The sequence below is a fragment of the Sander vitreus genome, chromosome 22 (assembly GCF_031162955.1).
Source record: "Sander vitreus isolate 19-12246 chromosome 22, sanVit1, whole genome shotgun sequence".
Taxonomy (NCBI): domain Eukaryota; kingdom Metazoa; phylum Chordata; class Actinopteri; order Perciformes; family Percidae; genus Sander; species Sander vitreus.
Window position 1 is genome coordinate 14,540,248 of NC_135876.1, and position 11,026 is coordinate 14,551,273.

At 39.2% G+C, this 11,026-nt stretch overlaps 2 protein-coding genes across 2 annotated transcripts; both read left to right on the plus strand.

Annotated features, from left to right (window-relative positions):
• The first annotated feature begins 2,056 nt into the window (after positions 1-2,056).
• On the plus strand, positions 2,057-8,277 carry ppp1r42 (protein phosphatase 1, regulatory subunit 42). The gene is made up of 8 exons (XM_078280886.1): positions 2,057-3,363; positions 3,470-3,636; positions 3,735-3,873; positions 4,675-4,791; positions 6,500-6,617; positions 6,795-6,929; positions 7,308-7,395; positions 7,877-8,277. The coding sequence occupies exons 1-8, from the start codon at positions 3,232-3,234 to the stop codon at positions 7,887-7,889; spliced, it is 909 nt and encodes a 302-aa protein (XP_078137012.1). The 5' UTR covers positions 2,057-3,231; the 3' UTR covers positions 7,890-8,277.
• A 1,816-nt stretch (positions 8,278-10,093) lies between these two features.
• On the plus strand, positions 10,094-11,026 carry tcf24 (transcription factor 24). Its single transcript, XM_078280319.1, has 2 exons — positions 10,094-10,537; positions 10,911-11,026. The coding sequence occupies exons 1-2, from the start codon at positions 10,115-10,117 to the stop codon at positions 11,016-11,018; spliced, it is 531 nt and encodes a 176-aa protein (XP_078136445.1). The 5' UTR covers positions 10,094-10,114; the 3' UTR covers positions 11,019-11,026.

Below are 11,026 nucleotides of genomic sequence, written 5' to 3' on the forward strand. Positions count from 1 at the left end.
TATGTGAGTATTTCTTGCTAAACAAAATTATATGATTTTTATTTCACTTTATATTATGCAACATTAAGCTGGGAAATTAAACAATTTCACTGGTGTATAAGGTGGACATTTGACTTCATATATTCAGTCGTGTAAATATGGTACAGTGTTCTTAAGGTGTGAGGCAGTGCAGCATTGTTTCTCTTTCCCTTCATGCTTTGGCCGTTAGTAAAAAATCTTTTTGTATGTAGGGCCTGTGTTCTTCTGCAGCCCAACATTTCAACACGCACCATGGTTGCATTTAACGCTCAGCCTAACCTAGCACCAGTCATTCAAGTGTAGCAGTGTCACAGCATTACATAATGGAACAACAAACTCAAGCTTCTGCATAGGCTCAAAGGGATTCGGCTGCCATGTGTGGGATGTCTCTGTGGAATCACTCCCAGCGCAGTTTGGCTTTCGGTGGTACACACTCCGGCAGAGTGGCCAGTTCGTCAGGTTGTGGTGTGGCAGTGATGCAGCGCAGAAACAGAAGCCGTACACACTGGAATCTATTCACCCAATGCGTCTGCTCTCCATCGAAGCAGACACTCCCAAAGTCTGCCTTTTTTAACAGCCAGCCCCTTTGGCCTGGGTTCGTGTCATGTCTTTTTTTTATGGTATTGTAATGGCTAAATGTATATTTTTTTATGTCATGTATCACAGAGAAGACAATCCCAGCGGGGCAGTGGAGGTGTCTGTTTTTTCTCATGCGCATGAGCTTTGGCACCTTTTATAATGATTTTCTTTTACCATTATTTTTGCCTTGTCCTAAATTGGAGGGTGTTCGGTGTAGCGGTTTAGGAAGAGGAAACTTATTAGATTATAGTTAATGCAATTTAGGAATTTGAAATAGTTAAATAGGTTTTCTACACACACACAGTCTACTGAATAGCTCATGTTTTTGCCAGATATTTAAATGTATTACATGGATGACTGTCACAGTGCTGAGAAAGTATTTAGAGTATGCTCTTCTAAAATAATTTCACTTTATGTTTGGTCTTCCATGGTGATTTAAGAATCAGTGAAACATATTGAACTTGTTGGACATGTAAATATTGTGATTATCACCAGATGGACATTTATATGCATGACTAAATGTGGAATAGGAAAATATATGTAAATTCTAATCAAGTCAAATTGTGGGCAGCCAAAAATCCACCACCAGTGTATTTTACCTTACTCTTTTAACATTTAGCAGTGTTCTAATTCCAAAGTATGCTCCCCATTAATGTAAAAAAAAAAAAAGATTTCACAGATTGCAGAGGAATGCCTTCTCTTTTGAACAACTGGGTGATTTGGCAATGTCTGATATGAGAGCAGAAGATTAATAAGACTCATGATTAATAGCTATGGGTAGCTACAGTATAGCTCTAATGACCCCCACTACAATCTGGAGATGTTATGTTTTGTTTGGCTCTCAGAGGAATTAACCCCACAAGCATGATCCTGTGTGTGTGAAGAAGTTGATCCCAGCTCAGAAAGCTGGAGGTGCTACACTTCCTCTCTGCCATGTGCTCCTGCATAAGTGGAGACAAGTCACTCCCTTACAGGAAACCCAGGTCTTGGCATTATAGATTAACACTGCAGGGGTCACTGGGAGAAGTTGACTGTGGTCCTGATTTGGTATGTGGCCTTGAAAGATGGACACTGCAAAGTCAGAAAATATAAACGGCATAAGCTTTAGTATACATTTAGTTCAGTAAAAGTAATTTCTATTAATATGTGTGTGATAAGGCAACTGACTTACAACCTGCACTGCAAAATAGTTTGTAACATTCCTTTTAAATTCCAAACAAATAGTAACCAATTCATTTTTTTTTTTAAAGCTATCACTGGATTGTAGAATAATAAAGCAGAATTTAGTTTGTCAGTCCCTTTTGTCAAAACGACAAGTTATGTATAATCCCATCATAACCATTATCTTGCTTTTATTTGCAATTATACAATTAAAATGCAAATAACATAAATATTAATTTCATTGCTTACTTCCGCTTCTCCGGTGTTGCACCACATTTTGTGAACCATCAAATTTTGTGACAATGCGTTGCTTCCGTGGTTTCCATAGCAACATGATACTCTCAAACAAAACAGCCTCGCGGTTCGCTTTATCCCTGCAACCTCTTTAAAACAGTTTAGCTACCTAGTTCACATTTCCAAATTTTCTGAAGACCGCAAGAGGTAGGAGAGTTTAGTTAATATTTTACACATGTCCAAATTCATCTAAATGCAGTTATAGAATACGCTAACGTTACAGTGTTACAATAGTTTTTAAGATTGCTAGCTAGCTAGCTAACTATGAATTTTTAAATAATCCGGGCCATTTTAAATTCATAATACTACTGACATTTCTCTGGGCCTTTTCCAGGTGTGTGAACATCTTCGCCACCTTTCACTGGCTATCTGCAATCACTTTAGTGGATATTTCCTGTCCCTCACGTACTGCACCCGGACATGAGGACTATGAGTGTTTGACAGTGATAAACTGCGGCCCCTGAGTCCCTGGAGAGGAGAGGTCTATGGGTGTATAAGTTCAGTTAGCCTTTAGCTTCTGTTCAGCTCTGGTTTATTGATCGGTGCCTCTTGTGTCCTATAACTTCGGCCTGATGCTGTGTATAAAATACATGCTGTCACATCTGTCTGCTTTTCTCTACTTTCCACCATATTTTAGCTACACACACTGACTGCTGTATAATTAGCAGGTGGAAAGGCGATACATAATAACACCTATTTCTTGCAAAGTAATATCAAAGTGCAAGTTTCACATCTCAATGTCAGGTCAAGCTAATAAACAAGCCCCATGGGTACCGAATGAAAGGAAGTAGTGGAAGCTCAGCTCAGTCTGCTGGGGGAATTGACCACTCTAATTACAACATAAATTGAGTGGTCACCCAACCTTTGGCCTCTTAGCAAGTTTCCTGGAGAATGGTGATCTTTTTCCCCCCATCAATTATCCCTAATTGTGAATTGACAGTTAAGGTTTTAAGCCATTTAAAGTTCGGTACAAGGTTAATCTTTGCCTGTCATTTGTGATTAGAAATGCTGAAGTAATGGGGCGTTATGGAATAGTTATTCAGAGGGACATTTGTTTTGCCGCTAAGGTGTTTTTGTCCATTTTTCTCCGAAACAGACAGATCTAGTCACTGCTGTGGGCTGAATGCTTGGCTGAAGCTGAAAAGATTCTCTCTAAAGCAGCGTCTGTGACGAGCTACCATGGTACGCCTCACCATAGATCTGATTGCTAAATCTAGAAACCACTTCAAAAAGAAAAGGGGCCTCTCCTTCCCAGACTACCTCAAGACACTCACCCACCTCCACTTTTTCAGCAGGAGTATCGAAGATATCGTAAGTAGCCATTATGAAAACTGGCATTTTAATGATGTGCTTTTCTTCCTCTTATATGCCTCATTTTTAAATTATTTTTAAATTATTAATTAATTCTTTCTTTCAGGGTGATCTCTCCATGTGTAGAAACCTCACTGTTCTTTACCTGTATGATAATCAGATCACACACATTTGCAACCTTGGCTTTGCCTCCAACCTCACCCATCTGTATATGCAGAACAACAACATCACTCGTATAGAGAATCTATCCAATCTGCAGAGGCTCTCCAAGCTGTGAGTAGATAAGTTTAACTGATTATTGTCCTACGCTGTGATAATCATTTAAAGTCTAAGGTATGTCTGAACATGTGTTTGGTTTTCCTGCTGTGTAGGTATCTTGGTGGAAACATGATTGCAGTGGTGGAGGGCTTAGAGACTCTCTGTGAGCTCAAGGAGCTTCATCTGGAGAGTCAGAGGCTGGCACCAGGGGAAAAGTTGCTCCTTGACCCCATGACTCTCCTCTCACTGGCTGTATGACCTATTTTTACACTGCTCAGTATAGAGATAATTTGAGAACAGAAGGATGATCCATACTCACCCCCAATATGGGCTCTCTTCATTTAAAATTATATATTTTTTAAGTAATTAACAGGTCAGACGAAAGCCTAATTTTCTCTTTTTATACACAAGGATATGTGTGGTGTATCAACCTGGTAGGTTCTCACATCAAGTTTAAAAGATCTCAGATTTCTCAGAGGCCAGTGATTCATGTAAAAGCAGTATTGTGCTGGGTTTGATGATGTCAAAGAGACCTCTGTTGCTCTCTCTGGTCTGACAAATCAGTTAGGTCTGTTTACTTCGTTTACTGCTCAGGCCATGGATAAACACACCAAAAGTCTCAGCTTCTTGTTTGTTTTGATAATTAAAGAAATTGCTGTGCAAATTTAAAGAGTTCCAGCTTTTTTTTTTTTTTATAAATGTGCCGTTATAGAACTTCAAACCAAGATGAATATTTAGCAACAGCACTATCTAGAGTCTGATTTGGCCATGATCCCAGTAGATCAGATTCAGGCATATAAAGAGAACACATCAAAATGCCTAATCCAAATGGATCACAAGTGAAGAAATATGAAAATACTGTAAAATGTAAAAAATAAAAAAATATATAGCCACATAAAATAGTAATACAGTTACTATTTGAAAAAATAAAAAATATATATATCTTTTGTGTGCTGGGTTTTCTCCTTTAGGGCCACTATGTAATATTTATTTGTAATATTCACTGTATTATCTGTAAAATGAACGCTTCATAAATCTGAATTCTCTGCACAGGAATCTCTTTGTGTCCTGAATATCAATAACAACAACATTGATGATATCAGGGATCTGACAGTGCTGAAGGAACTCCAGAAGTTTTCTGCTGCTGACAATCAATTGCACAATATGGAGGTAAATATAGTTTCTTCTTTTTTTTTTTTTTTTTAAACTAAAAGTGTCCATGAAACCAGTTCAAGACTTCTTCTCCAGTGTGATAGAGTTAGAGACTGGCTGCATGATGTGCAGTCAAAGTAAACAGTACTACATCACAGCAATAGTCTATGCATGACATGGTGTATTAAAGTCAACATACCAGCTATCAGTTGATTGGGTCAGCATTACCATTGTTCCAAAGCTTTCTGCAGTGATGTGTGAAATGATATGGAGAACAGGGTTCTAAAGAACCAAATCCTGCAAATCTCGCCATAGGTTCCCAGTCTCCATGACTCGCACAGGGTCAGAATTATTCAACAAATCAGCGAGCTATTCCCCTGAGACTTTTCTTGCTGACAGCTTTAAACAAGCACAAGTTTCTCTCTTTCCTTGCGAGGCTGATTTTTCCTCTCTGCCTCAGAATCCTCTATTTGATACCCTAAACCACCAGTTCTTAACTTTATGGGAGATTCATCTGAGGCAGAGATAGGATTTATGCTCACTGACTTCCTTGAAAAATGACCTGCTTGTTTTTGACTTTTTCAGTTTGAATTGATATATTAACTGAAAAGGTTGATGCCTTCTTCTTTCTTACTGGAATTTAACACTAGAATGACACATTAAAAGAACTTTATAATTGACTACATTGCTGAGGCAACTTTTTTTTTTTTCAACACAAGTGATTTTCTTTTGAGAACGTTGATGCAGGTAATTGCTGTACACGTGTCATTTTTAGCAGATATCTCCTATAATTTATACAACCCGTCTGCCACTATTGATCCTGCAAAGACAGCCCTCCAAAGGATCAATCCCTTCTTCTGCGCCATTTGCTCAGAATCCAGAGGAAACATTATGGATTTTTAAAATAGATTATGACAGGCAGTCAGCTAGGGTGACAAATGGGGAGCATCTTCAGAGGCCGTTAGCTGTGTGCAGGGCAGAGAGGACAGGGGAATCGAAGCCCTGGTCAAATACAGGTTCATAACTGGCCCATCATTAGTCCAGGCGAGAGAGCCAGCCAAGCTCAGTGAGTATCCAGCCTTTGCTGTTCTCCACTCCCCCGCGTGGGGGGCAATTTGGCGCTGGGCTGCTCTTCGGTGAGAGCCTTGTGAGTGACGGCCCTGACACGATCATTTATCAAAGCCTGGGAGCGCGCGGTGCTCAGGGGTCCCCTCTGAACTGATTGCAGCACGGGCTGGAAAAGTGGAAGCGCTTTGGCCAAGACAGGAAGGCAATGAACAATCAGAGCGTGTCCAGAGAGTATTCATATTTCCAGGCTTGGATTAATGTGCCTTTAGATAAACATACAACTGCAGGCAGCTCGCTGGAGGAGCCAGCCTCACACTGCCCCAGGAGAAAACTTGTAGTTACATGACACCGGCGACACTGTTTATTAAAATAGACTGATGTGTTGTTTATGCACTTACCGTTGGCTTTTGTACTTCACATTACCATTCACTTATACCATGTCTTTACACGTTTTCATGTTTGTATGTGATTAGGAATTATAAATATGCATCATATATGTTTTAAAAGAAAGTTGTTGCTGTGTCCATTGTTTCCTGTTTAGTTACTGAGCATAGCTGTAGAGACACACTATTGCCATTTGAAGCATTAGTGGTTAAAATGGAAACGGCATATAATACAACATATTATAGGTGAAGTTTCTCTTTTTGTGTACTCTCAGGAGTTAGAGGATGTGTTCAGCCACTGGCCTCAGTTGCTTGACATGGATTTGGGTGGAAATCCTGTGTGTAAAAAACCTAAGTACAGAGACCGCCTGATAACTGTGTGCAAAAGCCTCGGTGAGATATTATTCATTCTCCTTCTCAATGGCATCCTAATATTAAAATGCACTTTATTTCTTTGACTTGCACAGGCTAATATTTAAGACACTACTTAACCATAAAAGTAAGAATATACACTGTTTACTTATTCATTTCAAATTAAATGTTTGTTTTATTTATGTATTTGTTTTATAGAGGTTCTCAATGGCCGAGAAATTAAGGAGTTAAACAGACAGTTCCTTATTAACTGGAAAGCATCCAAAGAGGCCAAGAAGAAAAAAAATAACAAACATTTGATTGGTGGACCGTTGAGCTCCTATCCCTTAATAAGTAAGTCACTAAATTCTGTTTTTAATAAATCTACCCTAACATCTTTGCCAACATTACCACAATTATCCTCTCATTTGAATCAATTGGATCAGGTATAGTTAGATGTATTAATTAGTTAAGTGTATTAGAAATCGTATAATATAGAATAATATAGATAACCATAATATTGAGAAACAGCTAAAAACTGTCATTTTTCAGTAAAATATGGAAACCATATTTTAATCTGTTGTTAGGCTACATTTATCATTCTTTACTTTATTATACTGGGTGGGATTTCACACATTTGTGCGTGCGTGCATGTGTGTGTGTGTGTGTGTGTGTGTGTGTGTGTGTGTGTGTGTGTGTGTGTGTTCTACTGTGACTCTGTTTATATTCCAGATGACTTTAACATGGGTCAGGATCCACATCCTGGTCACGTCTGCAGCCACGCTAACGTGCAGAGGTGGAAGCCGCAGCAGCCCCTCAGGTCCATCATAGTTCACACAGACCTCACTTAACGCGAGAGATTTCACATTTTTGTCTAACTACATTTCAATACTCACTAAATAGGGTAACTATAGACGTCAAATTAGCAACGTTACAACCAGCTGTCAATTTGCTTACAACATGATGAAATGTACAAATAATGAGTGATGACAACAACTGCTAATAGGTTTGAACTCACCCCACATCCTGATTCATCTTACAATTCTCCCCAAATTCAAGAAGACACGTTTTTTCGATTAGTTTCATTGTAAAGTGGTATCAGTTATTTTAATTTCCCTCATTCCTTCCTCTTGACAAATTATTTGCTATTTTGTGCTCATGTTCCCTTGATTAACAGTGGTGTAATAGTGCTTTCAATCTCTATTAATTTAAGGCCACAAAGTAATTGTAAGAGGAATCTTCTATGATAGCTGACCCATGATTTGATAATGCTTGTTCTTCTTTTTTTTCTGATATTATAGGGCACAAAAATAAAAGATTCCTTTGAGCGGACGTCTCAATCGTGGGGCTGTCTCATCATCACCCATCTGCAGTCATGTGGATGCTTAAGACAAACCTACCAGTCCACTAAAATCTCCACCTCCTCCTCCTCCACACATGCAGGACTAACCCTGCTACTGCCTTGTTTAAGCGCCTCAGTCATGCGGTGGATCTTTCTTGCTTGTATATATTTAGCAGGACACAGAACAGTCACTGTCACCCACTTGCTGTGATGTCCATAGCTGTAGTATAGTGAATTATAGTGGTTTAAAATGTTTAGTTTTTTCACAGCATATTTGCAAATGTTTTGATTTGATCTGCCCCTCAAAACTACATTTCTATAAAGTAATTAATAGGCTGGGGAAAAAATCTACTGAAATGAATTAAGACATTAAAGAGTAATACAATGAATAATGGTTTGTGCACATTTCTTTCCCTAACTTTCACAGCTGGTTTATTTCTAATGAAATGTTTTGGGTCTTAGGATATAAATAATCTATCCACCTACTCTCAGTCCTACAGTTCCTATGGTGTGTGTCATTTTTCTTCTGCATGCATTTCGTTAAATAAGTGAACCACGAGATGCAGAGTGGCACAATCTAAATGATCACTCTGCCCTACCATTACAAGGCTTTACATAATGTAAAGCTAACACATGCTTCTATTCATACAACTATAATAAATCATTCAATCCTCTTTTATAGCAAATACAGTAACAACGGATGTATTTATTGTCATCATTGTCACTAAATGTTTGAATGAGGATCCAGTGGGTGTGTAACCCCTGAAAGACGCGGGGTTATTAGGGAAACAAGCTTACTTAACCTTCTTTTACTTCGACTTATAATTAGTGGCCCGGAGCAATACTGTTACTCCATCCTTACAAAAACAATGTTTATTAAGAACAGTCCGAGGATATACATATTATGAATAATTCCTTTCATTAATTTGCCGACATCTCCGTTTGGAGCCTTGAAAATCAGAGTGATTAATTGATGAGTCTCACAAGAATTTCCTCAATGCATGCCTGTTGATTGCAGTGCTGGAGTTTATTTATTAGCTGTTCCAATAAGCTTGCAATTCAAGACACCCTGGCAATTAGTCAAATGTTTTGCATATCACCTTACACTTGTCAGCCTGTCTTCATGGTGCATTGCAAATAGGGTTTTTGAAACACTAACCTTTATTTCTTACCATGACGAGAACATTTTTGAGGTAATTTTGACTAACTTTCTTCCCGTTGCCACTTTTTGATAGGCTTATAAAGAAAATACAGTGTCATATTCGCAGCCAATTAGAGTGGGATATGGCCTAACACATATCAGGGTTAAAGGAAAAGAAAGTCCTGCCTCTGGCGTTGAAAACGAGCCTCTGCTGCCCTCAGATAGAAAGAAGTTAGGAAAGGGTAAGAACAGTCTTCTCCACTGCGAAGGAGTGTTATGAGGTTAGTGATTAATTACGTCGGAGTGAAATACTTGTCCGCCGCTTTGTGTATCCAATAAATGAAGGGCTCCTGAGACTTTTACGCACACAGGTGAAGTATTGGATGAGCGTACAGGGACTGCTGCGCACCTTTACTGCAGACGCACCACTTTATAAGGATAAGCTGCACGTGGACTGGGACTATTCTACATTGAAGAGCAAATTCTCTATCCCATCGAAGCCCTCTTTGGATTGCCTTCATGTCGTTTTTGAGAGATACCCGAGGTAAACTCCATATCAGAAACTGCTCTCATGAGTTTGTACACCGGCAATATGCCTGGCAGGGACTTCATTTTTACTGCAGTTCCTTTGACATGTCACTGAGCAATCAGCACAAATTGGTGTCTGCATTGGTGTCTTAGTACAACTTTGGACAGCTGATTCTCTTCAGTCTGTTCTCTTATTTGGCTTTTTAGACTAGGAATGTGTTGTCTGTTTAATTTGCTAGCACCATGCATTTTTGACAACAGATATTTTTTTTATTAATGTACTGCAGACAACTTGAATTATGGTTTAATAAATAAATGCAAAGGCAATAACTTAAATGATCATATAAGTTAAAAGTCAAGTTAAAGGTAGAACAGGGCATATAGGCTAGACAGCAATACATATGCTAATGTATACATTGTCTCTAATATAGTCTTGTCAATTATAACTTGAGCTTACTAAAATGTGCAATATAATGGCCAGGTTAAACTACATCTGATGCAATTCTTCAGGTCTGTAAGTGCACCCCGATGGCTGGAAGACAGGCGCTTCGAATGGACAGTGCTAATTGCTCCGGGGCGGCTGTGGATGACAGCCCTGCATCCAGTCCGAGCTCCAGTCCCAGTCCGGACGGTCGTCGGGAGCTTCAGCGGGCCAGGGTGCTCCAGACCGGCGGGCTCGGCGGCAGAGGACGCCCGGCAGCAGCTAACGCAGCGCGGGAGAGGAGCCGAGTGCAAACCCTGAGAACCGCTTTCCTGGAGCTACAAAGGACTTTGCCGTCCGTGCCGCCTGACACCAAGCTGTCCAAACTCGACGTGTTGATACTGGCCACCACCTATATTGCCCATTTGACTCGAACACTACAAGAAGAAGGCACGGAGGAGGGAGAGAGCACAAAACAAACAGAGGCGTTACACTCATTGAAAGGTGATGGCTACCTGCACCCAGTGAAGGTCAGTAGCATAATAATAATAATAATAATAATGTAATGATGATGATAATATTAATACTATTATTAATAGTATTGTTATTATTATTATTAATAATAATAATAATAATAATAATAATAATAAAGATATGCTATAGGTTAATCTGTTTTTGTTGTAAATTACGACTCAGTGTTTTATTGTAAATCGTTTTGTTTCTGAACGAAAATTATCATAGAGCTACAATGCAAAAGATTAACTTTTTAAACAATGATAACTTATAGGCTAGGTTACTTATTGATGTAACGCATTTGCATTTTCAAAGCGTGCAACATCATCCGCGGTGACCTTTGGGCCTATTTTAGCAGTTAATATACTAACAAATGAAATGTCTTTACAGAAATGGCCCATGCGATCCAGACTGTACGTCGGAGCAAGCGGACAGTTCCTCAACACAAAACCTTCACAGTCAGAAAATCAAGGCCCATCATCGTCCACCTCCCAGTAATGGGCTTA

What these genes read in the sequence shown, in the direction of transcription:
- ppp1r42 (XM_078280886.1), top strand. Translation starts at nt 3,232, where the DNA reads ATGGTACGCCTCACCATAGATCTGATTGCTAAATCTAGAAACCACTTC. An exon ending in TGACTCTCCTCTCACTGGCT is followed by an intron (nt 3,874 to 4,674) that starts GTATGACCTATT and finishes TTCTCTGCACAG; the next exon opens with GAATCTCTTTGTGTCCTGAA. An exon ending in AACTGTGTGCAAAAGCCTCG is followed by an intron (nt 6,618 to 6,794) that starts GTGAGATATTAT and finishes TTTGTTTTATAG; the next exon opens with AGGTTCTCAATGGCCGAGAA.
- tcf24 (XM_078280319.1), top strand. Translation starts at nt 10,115, where the DNA reads ATGGCTGGAAGACAGGCGCTTCGAATGGACAGTGCTAATTGCTCCGGG. An exon ending in GCTACCTGCACCCAGTGAAG is followed by an intron (nt 10,538 to 10,910) that starts GTCAGTAGCATA and finishes ATGTCTTTACAG; the next exon opens with AAATGGCCCATGCGATCCAG.